At 57.4% G+C, this 17,789-nt stretch overlaps 1 protein-coding gene across 1 annotated transcript in view; it reads left to right on the plus strand.

Annotated features, from left to right (window-relative positions):
* Window positions 1–5,318: 5,318 nt before the first annotated feature.
* The window catches only part of MX2 (MX dynamin like GTPase 2), a 29,262-nt gene continuing 16,791 nt past the window's right edge, over window positions 5,319–17,789 (plus strand). The window contains exons 1-6 of the mRNA XM_036445306.2: window positions 5,319–5,449; window positions 9,290–9,550; window positions 9,647–9,682; window positions 10,000–10,192; window positions 11,449–11,586; window positions 16,878–17,032. Of these exons, the coding sequence (XP_036301199.1) occupies window positions 9,332–9,550; window positions 9,647–9,682; window positions 10,000–10,192; window positions 11,449–11,586; window positions 16,878–17,032 (741 nt within the window). The 5' untranslated portion in view covers window positions 5,319–5,449; window positions 9,290–9,331. The remainder of the gene's footprint in view (window positions 5,450–9,289; window positions 9,551–9,646; window positions 9,683–9,999; window positions 10,193–11,448; window positions 11,587–16,877; window positions 17,033–17,789) is intronic.

Genomic DNA, 17,789 nt, shown 5'->3' on the forward strand with positions numbered 1-17,789 from the left:
GGCCTCGCCAGCTTCATCAGCGTTCTCCCAATGAACGTGAGGATCTGGACCTCTGGGTCTGCAGGGGTTTGTGGGTTTTTCTGGGTCGAGCGAAGAGGGAACTGTTTGTAGTGATCTCCTCCTCTGGCCATTCAGGAAGAGCAGGAGTAATTGCGTGAAACCTTGGCACACAGTATTTTTACTTATTGCCAATATTGATACAGCGAAAACATTAAGGAGCAGGAAGACTGGAATGAATGGAAATTGTTTAAGGAAGGGGTTTCGCCTGGAGCGGAAGTGACCACTGCGTGTGAGCGTGTGCAGTTATTTTATGATCAGATGGAAGCTTGACCCTGCGGTCAGCTCTGCAGAGAGGAAGCCTTGATTCCATGACCATGGAGCTTACCCTCTTATGGGACAGTTGAGGAAGGGGCTGCTGGCTGCCGGGCCTGGGCAGTGGGCCCTCAGTGGCTGGGCCCCTCCCCGCAGACCAATGTCTGGGACCCTGGCTCAGGCTCCAGGTGAATTACATTTTATCGCCCCAGAATCCTAACCCCAGACACCTTCAAATGTGACTTTACTCAGAAATAAGGTCATTGCATTGTGATGAGTGAGAGGAGGGTGGCCCCTGGGCCAATATCATTAGTGGCCTCCTTAGTAAAGGGGGACACTTAGACACAGATACAGGGGCAAGGCCACGGGAAGGTGAAGGCAGAGGTGGGGAGGTGCTTAGACAGCCAGGGAACCCAAAGACGGCCACAGCCAGCAGGCGCTGGGGGCGGGTGGGCCACTGTCTCTCTGGAGCCTCCAGAGGGAGCCCGGCCCTGCACACGCCTGCGTCTTAGACCTCTGGCCTTAAAGCAAGAGGATAAATGTCCTCTGGCTGTCTCCGCCACTCAGATTCTGGCGCTTTCACAGCAGCCAGGACACCAGGTCATTTTCTTTACGTTGTAAACTCTATTTTTTTAAAAAAAATTTTATTGATTTTTTACAGAGGGGAAGGGAGAGGGAGAGAGAGTTAGAAACATCGATGAGAGAGAAGCATGGATCAGCTACCTCCTGCATACCCCCCACTGGGGGTGTGCCCGCAACCAAGGTACATGCCCTTGATTGGAATCGAACCTGGAACCCTTCAGTCCACAGGCTGACGCTGTATCCACTGAGCCAAACCGGTCAGGGCCAACGATATAAACTCTTAAGTGCCCAAAGGATTCCTGTATTTAAAATAAAGGGGCGCGGGGGGGGGGGGGGAAGGGGCTGGATCTTTTTATTTTCTCCCGTTGAAATGAACACACTTTCTCGTCAGTGTTGTCTGAATTCACTGTGAATTCACTTCCAGCCAGCCTGCCCAGACTCCTGCCGGGGCTGGGCCCACCCGGTCCCATCCTGCGACAGTCCTGGGCGCCTGTGCCTCTGCAGCCACTGCCCCTCTCCCTGGTGCGACCCCTAACACCCTGGCCCCTATGTGGGCACCGGCTCTGAGTTGCAGGCCCTGCTTCCCACCTCCCTGGGCGCTGGGCTCTGGGACTGTCATTCCTGGGCCCGGCACTAGGGGGAGCTCTGCACGAGGCCAACTGCTGCTCAGCTGGAGCTTAGAACACAGCAAACAATAGAGCCGGTCTTGGCTTGGCGACCCTTCTTTGCCAGGTTTGCGCCTCTTACTTCAGTGTTCCTTGTATTCCATTAAACACACGTGATCAGGAGGATGGCCTCCACAACGTGACCGGCTTTGAGAGTTCTCGGCTGCGTTGCTGGCCTGTGGTTCAGACGCTGTTCCCGCTGCTGCTTTCTGCAGGTGGCCTCTGACATTCCTGAACACAGCCACGGGACATGACGCCCACATCACCCCTGCTGGGGCCTCTGCCTTCAGAGTCTGGGGACCCCTGACCGGGTGAGGGTGATCCCCCAGTTCCGCCCTGGGCCCGCCCCTTGCTGGGAAGCCCTCTGGGCAGGAGTCAGGGGTGGGACACAATCTGCTCTCTGGGCTCCCGGACCCCTGAGTCACCCACCGGATGGACGGCCTGAGGCCCTGGGAGACTGGTGCTGCACAGAGCAGGCGCGGGGGCAGGGCGGAGGGGACAAGAAGCAACAGCGACCTTCAGGGCAGTGAAACTTCTCCGGATGATGCTGTGACGGTGGCCACGTGTTTTCACTTAAAAAAAAAAATGTTGACTAATTTTCAGAGAGAGAGAAAGGGAAAGGGATAGAGAGATAGGGCGATGATGAGAAACATTGATCCTCTGCCTCCCACACGCCCCTCCTGGGGATTGAGCCCTGACGGGAAATCGAGCCGGTGATGTCTTGCTGCCTGGGTCGACACTCGGCCGCTGAGTCACGCCAGCGGGCGGTGGCCACATGTTTTTGCAAACTGGGTCTCTGGGCAATGGTGATGAGTCACTGAGGATCGTGGGATGTGGCGAGCGCCCTGTCCCGAGGCTGCTGACGGGGGGGGGGGGGGGGGGGCAGGGGCTGTAAGGGAAATCTCTGTGCCTTCTGCTCAGTTTTGCAGCGACCTAAAAAATAAAGTCTGTTATAAGAGGAAACGTGCTGCCAGGAGAACGAGACTTAGATGGGCGGCAAGCCCGAGTCCCCCACCCCAGGGCAGGCAGAGTTGGGGAGGCCTCCCCTCCCCCCCCCAGGACTGCAGACCCCTCCTGGTGCGGGTTCCAGGGAGAGCACGGGGTGGGGAGGGGGGACCTGCTTCCACAGAGGGAGGGGCCAGGCCTGGGAAGACAGGCATCTCCCCACCCCTCTCGGTGCTTCTGTCACCAAGTCCCTGGACGGTGGGCACCACGACGTTGATAGCAGAGCTTGCTCTTGGCTGAGGAAAGGGGGCCACCAGCCGAGACACCGCCACCCGAGTAGGCCCTTGTCTCACTGTAGCCAAAGGCACGGGCACTGCCACCCCCCACGCCAGTCTCCGCTGGGCACCATCCAGGAGGGCTGAGGAGACCTTGCCAGCCGTGATGGCCGTGGTGACCCCACGGGAGCATGTGGGCAGAGAGCGAGGGGTCAGTGAGCGTGGACCCCAACGTGCCCTCTCTGCCACTGTGCCCAGCCGGAGCACACACCCACCGCTAGGATCTCTCACACCCCACAGGGCTCCAGGTCCCCTCCACCCCGTTCACCCAGGACACCTTAGCGGGGTGGCCTTCGTGCGCTGAGAGCAAACTGGGAAGCGGAGGCCCTGTGAGGGCCGGGGCGTGTGACCACACGGGCAGCCCGCCCTGCACGCCACCGATGCTGCATGTGGCGCGGTGTCCCTCCCCGGGCTGGCCACCCCGTATCGGCAAGGACCCCGCGTGCCATGTGTGTGTGCAGGGACTCGTCCCTCCCGGAGAGGCCGCCGGGCGGGGGAGGTGCCCGCGGGGGGTTGCTTGGGGGTGCAGGGAGGGTCCCCAGGTGTGCTTGTGAAGCTGGCATCACTCTGCCGGGCTCCGAAGGTGCCTTCTGTTAGAAAAAGGAACCACAGCCTCAGGGGGTCACTAGCACTCCGCCCACAGCACCCAACAGAGCCTTCACACCCGATCCGACCGCAGTTCTGGGGTGTCCTGGGCAGCAGTGAGGGCGTCTGCCTGATGGACCCCCGCAACCCCCCATGACCTCCTCCCGCCCCTTCTGTCTGTGGAGCCGTCTGTCCTGGGCAGCCTGCGGGGCGGTTGCTGCCAGTTCACGGGCCCTTAGAGGAAGCCCGCTGACGGTCCGTTTCCTCGGTTGGGTTTGGGGTTTGACACTGTCTTTCCCGGAGCTGCCCTGTCTCTGGTCCTTCCCTCCCGGAGAGGCCAGGACAGTGCTGGCTCCCGCAGGCCAGCCGCGCCCTCTCCCATGGGCGCCTGAGCCAGGGCTCTCGCCGTTTCTAAGCCTCTGAGCGCCTGCTCTGAAGAGGTAAGTGCGTGAGCAAAGAGAGGCTGGACATGGCCTTTTCTTAGATCACAACGTTTCCCAAAGAATGACGGGGGTGGGCACCGGACTGAGGCGCTGCTCCCTACCCCCCACAGAGGGAAGCATTTGGGAGGAGGGGCAGGATCCAGCAGGCAGGCTCTGGGCAGAGTTAGGGTTAGGGTGAGGGTTAGGGTGAGGGTTAGGGGTAGGGTTAGGGATGAAGTTCCTGGCCTGGAGCCCGGGTCGGGCCTGGGCCCCGCCCTTCCCTGTCCAGCAGGAGCCGAACTCTCAGGGGAGCCTTCCCTAAAGGGAGCCAACGCCATGCTCCAGGCAGTGCTGCCGATCTGCCCACTTCCCCGTGTGGGTATGGAGCCCTTCCCCCGCACCCGGAGAAGGTGGCCGAGGGGACATCTGTCTGCTGGGGCTCAGGCAGTTCCCCATGAGGGTACTGATAGATCCTCCCTTCCTCCAACTGATGGATAGATGTAAACCCCGCCTGCAGCCAGACATTCCGGAGCTCTGAACCACCCATCAGCACCTGCCGAATACCCTAAGCCCCCGATTCCTAAGTCCCTAGGTCCCTAATCACTATCCAGCATGTGCTGAGAGCCCTAAGCCCCGTCCCCTCTCCTTAAAGGTGTTCCCCGGCGCTCGCTCTTCCGCCCTCTCAGTGGAAGCAGCTGGCAGGGGTACCCTTCCCTCCAATAAAGCCTGTGTGTGTCCTGCCAGCCCAGTCTCCGGTCTACCTTCTCTATTTATTTATTTATTTATTTATTTATTTATAAAATATATTTTATTAATTTTTTACAGAGAGGAAGGGAGAGGGATAGAGAGTCAGAAACATCGATGCGAGAGAGTCATTGATCAGCTGCCTCTTGCATGTCCCCTACTTGGGATGTGCCCGCAACCAAGGTACATGCCCTTGACCGGAATCGAACCTGGGACCCTTCAGTCCACAGGCTGACGCCAAACCGGTTTCGGCTGCCTTCTTTATTGAATAGGAGCCCTTCCCCCCACACCCGGAGAAGGTGGCTGAGGGGACATCTGTCCGCTGGGGCTCGGGCGGGAGGCCAGCGGGACGGCTCGGAGCTGCCAGAGCGTGTACCTGAGTGCACGTCCGGTCCCACGCGGTCCCGGATGGAGCCCACGTGCAGGCTTTTGCATCCAGGAGAAGAAACCAGTCAGACGCACTTCCTCGGGGCCTGGCCGCGGGCAGGTGCTCCGGGACCTACCTCGCGAAAACTTGTTAGCAATGCAGATGAGGGACCCGCCCTGGAGCCCAGCGTCCGGCCAGTGGGGCCTGGGGGGTGGGGGGGAGCGGGGGCGCGGGCCGGGCCCTCTCAGTTCACAGGCTCCCCCTTCCCGGGGGGATTCATCAGAAACACCCCCCCACCCCCACCCCGGAAACCCCTCCATTCTTCAGTTTCGTTTCTGTGGCCTCCAGCGTCATTTCTGTGGTTTCGTTTCTCTGGCTGCGGGTGCAGGAAAAGCTCAGGAGAGGAGTGGCTCCCCCACCAGATAAAGGGCGGCGTTGGAAGAGAGAGGGCAGATCAGACGAGGCTCCGTCCGAAGTCCTGAAGGCTCACAGGTGAGGGCCGGGGCTTGTGGGAAGGATGCCCTGGAAACCGGGCTGGGGGAGCCCCTGGAGGCTTCCCTTCCAGAATCCGCTTCAGGGCGCTGTGGCCGGGAAGGGGTGGCTTCGCGGTTGGGGCTTTGTGCAGCGGTGCAGTGCGATCCTGTGATTTATGATAAGAAATGGACAGGATGTAGGCTGGCTGCGGTCCCCAGGCTGCCTGCCCGCTTCATCCCCACAGTTAACGATCCTGGACGGAGGGCTTGGAAGTTGCTAAGAGATGTTAACGGGAAAAAAACACACAACACCATTGAAACCTGTAAAGAATTTTAGTGAGTTTGTTTGAGCCAAACTGTCGACATATGCCGGGAAGCAGAACCCCAATGGGTTGAGATAGTGCTCCGGAGAATGGCGGGTTACATTTCTGTTTATACACTGAAATCAAAGGAGGGACATAGGTGGGTGACATGAAATGCATTGGTGATGGAGCAAGGAGGCGGGAGAAAGCCAAGCGGTGGGAAACCCCTGGGATTGGATAAAAAGTAAAATGATGGACGTGTACTCAGGTGAGTGCAGGAACAATTAACATGATAACGAAGAAATTTGAGGCATCTGTCCTGGCGCCTACCACATTTGGTTGTGCACCAGGGGCTCCAGAAAACGGGAAGTTACAAGTTACTCAGACATCTCAGATATGTTTTCTTAGAGGCCGGAAGGCAGATGAGCTCAGGAAAGAAGATCTAAATTGATCTTTGTCAGGTGAAATATCTGGGACGTGACTACCCACTATAACCTGTTTGTAGTTAGATATTTAATTTTCAAACCATCTTTTGTGGTGATTTTAGGTCTCTGAGTTTGCAAGACTGCCACGCAGGCCTCCCCTGAGCTTGTCAGGTTAGCATGTGGCTCTTTTCCTTCACAGAGAGGATCTTACAAATCCTCATCGCAAGGAAAAAGCAAAGGCTGTGCATGGGAGGGATGTTAACGAGACTTCCTGGTACGGCGGTCCTCAGTGGGAAGCCGTCCTAGTCTTCCCTAGCAGAGAAGTGTGGACAAGGAAAGGTCAGACGGAGCCCTGCAGACACTGTCTAGTTGAGACAACAGTAGCTGAAGCAACTTCCGCCTTTTAGTCTCCTGTAAATCCTGGCTGATGGGCTATCTTCCAGCTGTTACTGGAAATTGCCTGCCTAAGGGCTATGGGTGGATCCCAAACCTGAATAAAAGGGATCGCAAGGATGGAGCCCAGCGGAGTCCTTCCTCTGGAGCTGGTCTCCCTCCCAACTGGCCCCCAATTCCCAAGTTAGTATTTCCTAGTCTTTCGTTTGCGTGCGGCCTCCTCCAGAGCCCGAACCCTGAACCACGCGGGACGTGGGGTAGGGGGTGCACTACAGTGATCATTTCACAATAGATACAAGTATTGGACTAGGGCAGGGGAGGTGGGGAGCAGTTTAGGTCTAAACCCTGGAAGGTTGGTGTCCCGGGACTCCTGTGCCATGGCTCAGCGGCTCACATCATGGAGACCTGTCTGTCTGTCTCCCAGCTCTGCAGGCTGGACGTGAGGGACCACGGTGCCGGTGGGCTGCTCCTGAGACGCCACCGTAGAGTCCTCCCTGTCCCTTCCAGCGGCTGGCCTCTGCCAGGTCCTGGGCGCTAGTTAGGGAACTGTCTCCAGGTGCAGGGGGAGGGCCTCCTCACATCACGCGCCAGCAGATGCGGGCCACTCGGTCACCCAGGCCGCCCGCCCACCGATTCGGGCAGATCTCACGGGAGAGTGGCCCTTAGCTGCTCCCTGCCCTTCCCAGGGGAGCACGGGGTCGGCGAACTCACTGGTCCACTGAGCCAACTATCAACAGTACAAGGACTGAAATTTCTTCTGAGAGCCACATTTTTTAAACTGAAACTTCTTCTAACGCCATTTCTTCAACATAGACGCGCCCCTGCCGTGATGTTTTGGGGAAGAGCCACCCTCGAGGGGCCCGAGAGCCGCATGTGGCTCGCGAGCTGCGGTTTGCCGACCGCCACGGGGTTAGGCCTTCACATCTTCCTCCCTCTCCCTGGAAAGGAGGATGACAGCTCCGCAGGCCGGGCTTTGTTGTTCTTATTCTGTCGTCAGGGGAAACGCATTCCCGTTAGTTAGGAAAGGAGGCACACGGCCCCACAGGCCTGCCGGAGAGACTGAACGCCTCCATCTCCCCACACCCAGTCCAGGGGGGGATGTTTTTAATTCAGGGCAGGTCTCTCCACTTAGCGGACTGGGGGGGCCTCCGCCAACCTGGGCCAGGCACGTCTGGAGGGTGCTGGGACTCAGGCCTCTCAGACCCACCACGGCTCCTCGGGGACCAGTGAAGCCTGTGGGAAGCTCGAAACACAAAAGAGTAAAAATAATAAAAAAATAAAATAAAATAATAAAATAAAATAATAAAATAACATATAAAATAAAATAAATTATACAATAAAATATAAAATAAAATAAAATAATAAATAAAATAAAATAAAATAATAAAACAAAATAATAAAATAAAATAATAATATAAAATAATAATATAAAATAAAATAAAAATAAATAAATAAAATAATAAAATAAAATAAAACAATAAAATAAAATAATAAAATAAAATAATAAAATAAAATATAAAAATAAAATATAATATAAAATAATAAATAAAATAAAATAAAATAATAAAATAAAATAATAAAATAAAATAATAAATAAAATAATAAATAAAATAAAATAATAATATAAAATAATAAAATAAAATAATAAAATAAAATAATAAAATAAAATAAAACAATCCAAAGGCAGAGGGACCCGGGGGTGACTGTTGGAATGGCTTTCCTGTTTCCTCTGATCACAGTAAGCCCGGTTCCCTGGCACCCAGGGCTGTGGCTTCCGCCTGGGACTGCATCCCAGCTGCCTGACTTGCCTGACCTCCCTGCGCATCTCCTGGGAGACCCGGGACGGTGTGGCTGAGGGAGCAGAGCAGCACCTGTCGGGGCCCTCGAGCATAAGGAGCATTAAGCGTGCCCGGCCGCTGGGACTCTGCTGACCCCGCCTGGAGGCAGTGCACAGCCCCCCCACCCCCCCACCTGCAGCCCGGGGCAGCGGCCTGAGCAGGGGCACCCTCGGCCTCACCCGGAGCCAGCCCTGCCACACCTCGGTCTTGGACTCCAGCCTCCAGACCCGGAGGGAACACATCCTGATGTTGGCCCTGGTCTGTGCTCTCAAGGCTGGGACAAGTGCACGACACTCAGTCCCTCTCTTGTGGGTGGGGGAGGGTTCTTGTCGAGAGTGGCCATTGGGGAGGCGGGCGAGGGGGGGCAGGGCGGACGGGGGGTGTCTGAGTCCTGACGTAACCAGTGCAGGCCCTTCCTGCCTTCTGTTTCCTGAAGTGGGAAGTGCAGGAAAGCAGCCACCACGTGGAGCTGTTGTCCAAACACAAGGAGCGACCCTCCAGCACAGCTGTTTCTGGCGGGGCCGCCTGGATCTGGCCGCAGGCCGCAGCACCTTCCCGGACTCCCCTGGGTCCGACCGGGCCTGGGTGACCGTCAGTGGTGGGAGGGCAGGCGCCGGCTCCCAGGGGCCTGGGGATGCGGCCTCCATCTCCCCGCACCTAACGGTCCCCCATTGGCTCCTGAGCCACAGGTGCCTCCCGGTGGCAGGGGACCTTGGCTCTTCCAGGATAACGTGGAGCCCCCTGCCTCTCCTCCCCGAGCCTGGGGGCCCGTGGAGACCCCACTCCCTATGCGAGGAGCCTGGTCTCCCCGAGTCTGAGTATAGAGGGAAGGGAGGGCCGTGCTGGGGCTGGAGAGGTGCAGCCTGGGCAACTTGGGGCCACCCTGTCTGTGTCTCTGCAGAGCTCGCCGAGAAGCACTGCCTGCTGCCCTCACCGTCAACTGATGCCGAAAAGCCACAAGTCTGCGCAGCAGCCGAGGCACACCCTACTCCCCTCCCCGCCCTCTCCAAAGGCAGAGATGAATTTCTTCCCGAAGCAGCCTTTCGGCGCCCCAGAAGGGCAGATGACGTTTTCCCCCATCTTTGCGCGTTCTCCCCAACCGAGAGAGACCAACCCGGCCTTCCTCACCAAGAACTTCAGCTCAATGACATTGAACCCTCAGATGACCCCTCAGATGGCCCCTCAGATGCCCCCTCAGATGGCCCCTCAGATGCCCCCTCAGATGGCCCCTCAGATGGCCCCTCAGATGGCCCCTCACATGCCGAGAGAAACCAGGAGCCCTCCCAGGACAAAGGTGAGGTGGGGGGAGAACACTTGGAAGGGCGCGTCCTGCCACCCTCACGATTTCGGACCCTCCCCCAGGGCCCAGGGCCCAGTCCCCTCCTGCCCTGCCTGGGCACCTTCTCTCCGCTCGGCCAGGCCCCTCCGCCCTCAGCTAACTATTCCCGCTTCTGCAGAAGCAAAGCCTCCATAGGAGCAGGACGCAGGGGCCTCCTGTCTGCAGCCAAGGGGATCAGATGCCCAAATTCGCCGGCGGCCAGGGAGAGCCTTCCCAGAGGCCGGGGGTGTGACCTCTGCCCTGCCTGCCCCCCCCTCCCCCTCCCCCACCAGGGGCTGGAGAACAACCTGTACAGCCAGTACGAGGAGAAGGTGCGGCCCTGCATCGACCTCATCGACTCCCTGCGGGCGCTGGGCGTGGAGCAGGACCTGGCCCTGCCCGCCATCGCCGTCATCGGGGACCAGAGCTCCGGCAAGAGCTCCGTGCTGGAGGCGCTGTCGGGCGTCGCCCTCCCCAGAGGCAGCGGTGAGCACGGAGGGGCCACACAGCATCTCTGGGGACCGATGGCGTCCCACAGGCCCCCGGGAGGGCCGTGCCCGCAGGCCCCGGACGGCTTAGGTCTGGAGGGCGCAGCCTGGGCGGGGGAGGGGGCGGACAGGGACCACCCCAGCTGCCCCTAGGTTTCCAAGGCCACGGTCACGTGGCAATGGCTGTCGCTGGCCCTGTCAGCCCAGGCTCCGGGCCCTGCTGTTTCTCCCTCGCGGTCCAGGGAGCGTGGAGCATGTCTCTGGCTTAGATCAAGTTAAATGTGTAGGCGAAGTCCCTGTTGAGGAATTTACTCAATGTTTAGAGAAGCGATTAGTCAGGATCATGTGTTTTTTTCGCTTAAAAATAAATAAATAAAAGGAAGCTGTTGCACAACTTAGTGAAGTGATTGCAAACGGGGGAAGCAGGAGAGACAGTGTCCTCACAGCGGGCCTCTCCCTGGCTCCGGGCTCCCACCAGCACGGCCATCGCCAGACCCCCACAGGCCCAGGGGCGAGGAGGCACCAGTGTCGCCCCACTGGGGCTGCCACCCTCCCCATCACCCCGAGCACAGGGGAGGGTGTGGGGACCTCAGAGGGTGGCACAGCCCCCACCAGTAGTCTGCACGCCAGGAGCCTGGGGGCCAGGGGGTCCTCTGAGGTCCCCAGTAGCCGTACCTGATGCCTGAGGCTAAGAGTCTGGGACACACACCACTGCTCTGGGTTCTGGGGAGAGGGTGCCAGCGTGGGAGCCTGCATGCCAGCTGCGGGCATGTGGCCCAGGCTGGTGAGGAGATGGTCCTCCCTCAGGGGACAGGCTCCCTCACCACCTGCTGACACACTGGCCTCAGCCCGCAAGCTCAGGGCAGTCCCAGCCTTTGGCTCCAGCTGCGTCAAGAAGGGGTCTGCCCTCACCACCAGGGACCTCGAAAACCAGCCCCGGACGCCCCGTGGACCCTCCTTTGGGGTGTCCAGCTGCCCCCGGGCTCTCGCTGCCTTCTCCCGCCTCCCGGGAGGATTGGGTGCCCATCTCTTCAGGTGGATTGCTCTCCCTCTCTCCCTGCCCTGAGCTGCCATCCAGACGCCGCGGTCGGAGGCTGTGCCCGGGGTGTTTCCAGGGCCGGTGGTGAGGGGGCCTGGGTCGTGCCCTGCACAGGGACAGACATCTCAGGCGAGGCCTCGGGGACACGGGCAGCTCCTGGGCGGTGAGCGGGAAGGGCGCTGGGACCCCGCTGTTAACGGAAACCTCTCTCTCAGGAATCGTAACCAGGTGTCCGCTGGTGCTAAAGCTGAAGAAGCAGCTGGCAGACTCCCCGTGGGCGGGGAAGCTCAGCTACCGGGGCACAGAGCTCCAGCTCCAGGACCCCTCCCAGGTGGAGAGGGAAATACACAAAGGTGAGGCGGGGGGGAGGGGAAGGCAGGGCTACGGTTGCTGCTGGGGCTGCTCGCCTCACTGTCCCACCTCCTCCAGCTCTTCCTGGGCTTCAGGAATTTTAAGGTCCTCAAAGCAGTGATCTCTCCTCCACCCAGGGAGCACCCTCTCCTCCCAGGGAGCACCTTCCCCTCCCCTCCTCTCAGGGAGCACCCTCTCCTCCATCCAGGGAGCATCCTCCTCTCCCCTCCTCTCAGGGAGCACCCTCTCCTCCTCCCAGGGAGCATCCTTCTCTCTTCCCAGGGAGCACCCTCTCCTCCATCCAGGGAGCATCCTCTCCTCCCAGGGAGCACCCTTCCCTCTTCCCAGGGAGCACCCTCTCCTCCATCCAGGGAGCATCCTCTCCTCCCAGGGAGCATCCTTCCCTCTTCCCAGGGAGCACCCTCTCCTCCATCCAGGGAGCATCCTCTCCCAGGGAGCACCCTTCCCTCTTCCTAGGGAGCATCCTTCCCTCTTCCCAGGGAGCACCCTCTCCTCCATCCAGGAAGCATCCTCTCCCAGGGAGCACCCTTCCCTCTTCCTAGGGAGCATCCTTCCCTCCTCCCAGGAAGCACCCTCCCCTCCTCTCAGGGAGCACCCTCTCCTCCTCCCAGGGAGCACCCTCCCCTCCTCTCCTCTCAGGGAGCACCCTCCCCTCCTCTCAGGGAGCACCCTCTCCTCCTCCCAGGGAGCACCCTTCCCTCTTCCCAGGGAGCACCCTCTCCTCCATCCAGGGAGCATCCTCTCCTCCCAGGGAGCACCCTTCCTTCTTCCTAGGGAGCACCCTTCCCTCCTCCCAGGGAGCACCCTCCCCTCCTCTCAGGGAGCACCCTCTCTTCTCCCCATGCGCTTCCTCCTGTTGGTGTCCCTGCCTCTCACACTGTCCCTGCCACCTACTTCCTATTCTTTCTTAGCTTCTCAATTAACTCCTCCACCCTGGGAAGTGTCCCCACAGGACCCCACCCTACCCCCCAGCTGTCTGGTCGCCGCTGTGTTAGGTCGCTGCTCTAAGCTAACCCCAGCAGCCACGGGTGGCCACGTCCCCATGCAGCTTCCCCAACACAGATGCCAGCCGCACACCGGGCCTTTGAACACAGTTTACCAAAACCTGAGATTCATGTCAGGTAAAGGCAGAGCGATAAAAAGGCTCCAAGGCTCCTGAGCCCACTGCACTCCCTGAAGGGGCCCCTGACCGTCACTGCCGCCCACGACTCCAGCCCTGCCGCCCCCTGGTGGCGGCTCCCCTGCCTGCTCTCCCTCCGGTGTCCGCCGGGTAGAAATGGTGACGCTGATGGAAATGAGGTCTGCAGGGACCACCTCCGTCCCCGGAGGACAGGCTCTCTGTATTAGCAAACGAAGAACTCGGCATCCGAGGGGAGGCCCCCACAGGACGTCCTGGGCTCAGCTCCGAGAACCCCGCACCCGAGGTTCACAGAAGGATCCTTCCCAGGTGGAGAGGTCCGGGCCCCCATTCTAGTGCTCGCCCCCATACAGAAGCTGCTCCAGACCCTCCATTGCAAGATTCCCAGCTTGGAATTATACCAGCTCTGGGTAATAAGAATCTCTGCAGGGACCGCCCTGGGAGGAGTCCACACAGGACCGCACCCTGCCCCGCCTGAGCTCCGTGGGTGGTGCTGGGTGAGGGCGTGTCAGAAGCCGGCTCTCGAGCCCGAGGCATCTGCAGAAGAGCCTCTGGACCCCCGTCTGCGGCTGGTGGGGTGTGAGCTGGTGCAGCCACTGGGAAGACTGTCAGTATGCTGAGGCTGGAGGTGTGCACCCTGAACTCTCGCCCTGGGCACCCCCCGGCCAGATGGGCCCCGAGCGCCAGGGTCTAGGATGCCTGAGGCAGCACTGCTGCGGGGCAGCTCGCTGGGGTCGCCCAGATGTCCCTCAGCAGCGGGCTTGACCCACACGCGGGGTCCCTCAGCGACAGGCACCGACACGGGTGACTCTCACCAAAGTAACGTTGAGTGAAAGCAGCCAGACGCGAGGGAGCCCCTATTCCATTTACCTGGTATAGTCGGGCGGGGCCACGTGAAACTGTTGTTCTTGTGGCGGAAATGCCGTATTATCAACAAATTCAGTTGCTCAACCACGTGTGAAGTTCGAACATGGGCAAAAGGAATGAATGCAGGTCTGGCCAGGATAGTGGGGGCTAAGGACTGGCCGGAGCAGGAGGCCCTTCAGAGGGCTGCCAGGGTCTGCCCTCCACCCATGTGTTAGTCACGTCTGCGTGTTCTCCGGTGTTGGTCACACCCGTGTGTTCTGGGGGTGTTGGTCACACCTGTGTGTTCTGGGGGTGTTGGTCACACCTGTGTGTTCTGGGGGTGTTGGTCACGCCTGTGTGTTCAGCCGGGATACCCACCAAGCCGCACACTTAGATAAGGAGTGATTCTCTGTACAGATGTTACACTGGATAACATCCTCTCTGAAAGGATGACTAAAGCAGGAAGTGTTTCCGAAGGCGTCGCCCTGGTTTTTCACAGGCTCCTGGTTTTTCACACGCTCCTGGTTCCATCCCTAAGCCTTGGGGCCTAAGGGATCAGGCAGTTAACTGGGGCCGTGGCTTCCCTGCTTCCCTGGTGCTCAGATGAGGGCTGTCCCCGATGCAGGTCAGTGTGTGACTGCCCACAGATTCCATTGCAGTGCTGCTCAGAAAGGGGCCGGCGTGTCTCCCCTCACCTCCATCCCCGGAGACCCCCTCAGGGCCCCCCGGAGGCCCTGTCCTAACCTACAGCATCAGCGCCCCCTGGCGGTCCCAACCGCCCATCCTTCCCAGGGGACCTTTACCTAAAACTTCGGAGTCCATCAAAAATGGACCTTCTCCCCCGGCCCACGGCTGTTGTCAGGCAGAATTGGCCACAAAAGAATCGCCTGTTCGGGGAGTTTCCTGTTGCCAGTGTGGACGCAGTGGCCACCCGGAGAGGCTGCTGGAGGGAGAAGGGTCTCCCAGGACTCACTTTCTGCCCCAGGGAGGATGCGAAGGCACATTCTGAGCGGGAGGAAGGTGGAGGGTGGAGGACACAGGTAACCTCCAGGAGAAGGGGAGGAACTGTAGGCTCCCCTTAGGCCTCCATGCTTCCCCTGAGCTGGTGACCAATGGCCTGTGTCCTTGGCACAGGGATTCCACGTGCCTCCCCCTCACCTAGACCACCCTGGGCTTTGACTCATTTCAAGAAGCTTACAGGTCTGCTAATACCCTGGCTTCTCAGTGCGGTTCCTGGTCTGCAGCAGCGCCACCACCTGGGGCTATTGGGAACTGCAGAATCTCAGGCCACAGCCCAGACCTGTGGAGTCAGAATCTGAGTGCTAACCAGACCCCTGACAGGTCACATGCACTTACATTTTGAGAAACCCTGACCAGAGCAGGACCAGCTATGTGATTTAAAGGGATCAGTGTAAAATAATCATAAATCACTGTGTATTATGCATGCATAGTTTGGGATATATGGTAAGTATATAATAAGTTGTATATAATTCTCAAAAAGAGATCTTTTAAATATACTACAGAGATTATATAGGAAATAATCCATTTTTAGATTATTTTTCCTCCCTTCTACTTCCCAGGAATAGTTCCTTCTTTTCCTCCTCCCTTCCCACAATCCCTCTTACCCCCAAGGAACAGCACCATAGGGTAGCTGCAGAGTAGTCTATGAACAAAGATAAGCAGCACGTGCGTTATTGATGTGCCGCGTTTGCTTACATGATCTTGTTTAGCCAAAGGGTCCTGCCCCCGGGGGCTTCTCTGCGGTCCCTGCAGTGGAGCCTGGGTGGCTGGCAGTTGAGGGTCCCCCTTCTTGGGGGTCTGCTTAGCTCCAGACTGACCACAGGCCTCAGATTCGCACCTGGTTTCCAACGGACAGAAGGAGGAAGAGAGGCTTTGTGTTAGGTGTCCTGGACTGGAGGGGTATGTGTCTCCCCTGCCATGAACACACCTAGCAGTGGAATTTCATTGTGGTATTTGTCACATGTTTATGCGTTAGTGGGTACATGTTAGTGTGTGCATTTATATCTGTTAGTATATGTTTGTGTATATGTATGTGTGTGTTAAAGAGTCAGATATAAAGAAACAGGAGACACTGTAATATTGCCCTGGAACACACACACACTTATATTTGTACTAGAGGCCTGGTGCACAAAATTCATGTGGGGAGAAGGGGCCTCAGCCTAGCCTGCATCCTCTCAAATTCAGGATCCCTCTCACAATCCGGGACCACTGGATCCTAACCACTCACCTGCCTGATCGACCCTAACTGCTCTCCCCTGCTGGCCTGATCACCCCTAACTGACTCTGCCTCAGCCCACACCACTGTGGCTTTGTCCAGAAGAAGGTCTGGAAGGATGTCCAGAAGACATCTGGTCTCATTAGCATAGTACCCTTTTATTAGTATAGATTTGTATTTATTTATATATTTTTTCTGGTTATAGAAGTAATACCTCTATTAGTTCTCTATTATCGCATAACAAATTACTCCAAAATTTAGCAGATTAAAACACAAACAGATACTCTCTCACACAGTGTGTGAGGGTCAGGAATTGGACACATCAGTGGGTAGTTCTGACTCAGGGTTTTCAGTGAGGCCGCAGCCAGGTGTTGGCTGGGGACTGAATTCTATCTGAAGACTCAACTGGGGCTGGTGAACTCTTCCCTCGCGTGGCCATTAACAGGAGGCCACACTTTCTTGCTGGCTGCTGGCAAAGGTGCTAGGTCCCACCCTGTTGTGGGCCTCTCCATTGCTGCTTGGTGGCCTTTTATGATGGGGCCATTGGCCTTCCCCAGAGTGAAACCATCCACGAGAAAGTACGAGCAAGCCATGATGCCTTGAATGACCTCGTCACACTGTCACTTCCACCTTATCTATTCTCATGATATAAGTCCCTCTGTCTGACCCCACTGAAGGCTCCATCTTTTGATGAGAGGGATGTTGAAGGATTTGGGGATAGAACCATTACCACACCCAGTGAAAACCCAATGGAAAATATTTAAAAATATAGAGAACAGAACCCATCCACAATTCCAATGGAAATAAATCGGATGTTTTCCTCTAGGATTTCTGAGAGTGTATGCACATGTGGGGACCCTGAATACTGGTACACGAACGGCCACCTCTGTGGCCTCAGATCACTCGGCAGGTTTCTGTGAAACGTGTCCAACCACCTGGGACTCTGAAGCTCCTATACTGTGAATACCAACCGTTGCCTTCAAGAACAACTGCTTTCCCTCAGAAGGGTCGCTAATTTGGACTCTGGGTTTCTCTTCTCTTGGCCTCCATAGCCCAGAACACCATCGCCGGGAATGGAGTTGGCATCAGCCACGAGCTCATCAATCTGGAGATCACCTCCCCCGAGGTTCCGGATCTGACCCTCATTGATCTTCCTGGCATCGCCAGGGTGGCTGTGGGAAATCAGCCCCAGGACATTGGACAGCAGGTGAGCCTTTCTGGAACTTGGGAATGGGCCAAGCTGAAGTTGGGGAGACTTTGAGGCCTCTATTGGTCACCCTTAGGGCTGTGGTGTGCCTCCCCAGCTCTCACTCTGAGTGACTGGGGAGGAGACTGGAATAAGACCTCCTGGGCATGGGGTTTATACTGAGGATGAGAGTAGAGCCTGGCAGGTCATAGAAACAAGAGAAATTGACTTGGTGGGACTGGGGGTGCATCGGACAGCTCCCATCCTGCCTAAAATAAAGAATGTGGGACCAGTGTTGCCAGCTGTCTTGAGATAGTCAACAGACGCCAGAAATTCGGATTTTCACATGAAATCTGCCAATTTTAGCAAAATAACGCTACTTAAACTAATCAGAACATGGTCTGCGGTCTCTGGTCAGAAGCAAGGAGGCAGCGCAGTGGGAGGGGTGACAGCCAAGGACAACAATGACCAGTACAAACTAAGAGCCCCTGAGCCTGTTGCTTCTTTCCAAAGACCTGCCCACTTAAGGCTGCCTGAGCGCACAGTCTTACTGGGATGCTTGAGTCACGCTTGATCTTTGAGCAAGGCCCATCCCCAAGCTAGCTGTCTAACTTTGCTAACCCAGCTCACATGGAAGCAGGGAGATAGGATGGTCTCCAGTGCAAGGTATGCTGGGATAGAGTTTGTGAGGGGGAGAAGATGAGACCTTCCTATCCTAGGAACTAGGGTCACTTGCCTGCCCTTTTCTCCTTTTATGAGGGATACTGCCAGTGAGGAA

Source organism: Pipistrellus kuhlii, unplaced genomic scaffold (assembly GCF_014108245.1).
Source record: "Pipistrellus kuhlii isolate mPipKuh1 unplaced genomic scaffold, mPipKuh1.p scaffold_m20_p_2, whole genome shotgun sequence".
In the NCBI taxonomy this organism is placed as follows: Eukaryota; Metazoa; Chordata; class Mammalia; order Chiroptera; family Vespertilionidae; genus Pipistrellus; species Pipistrellus kuhlii.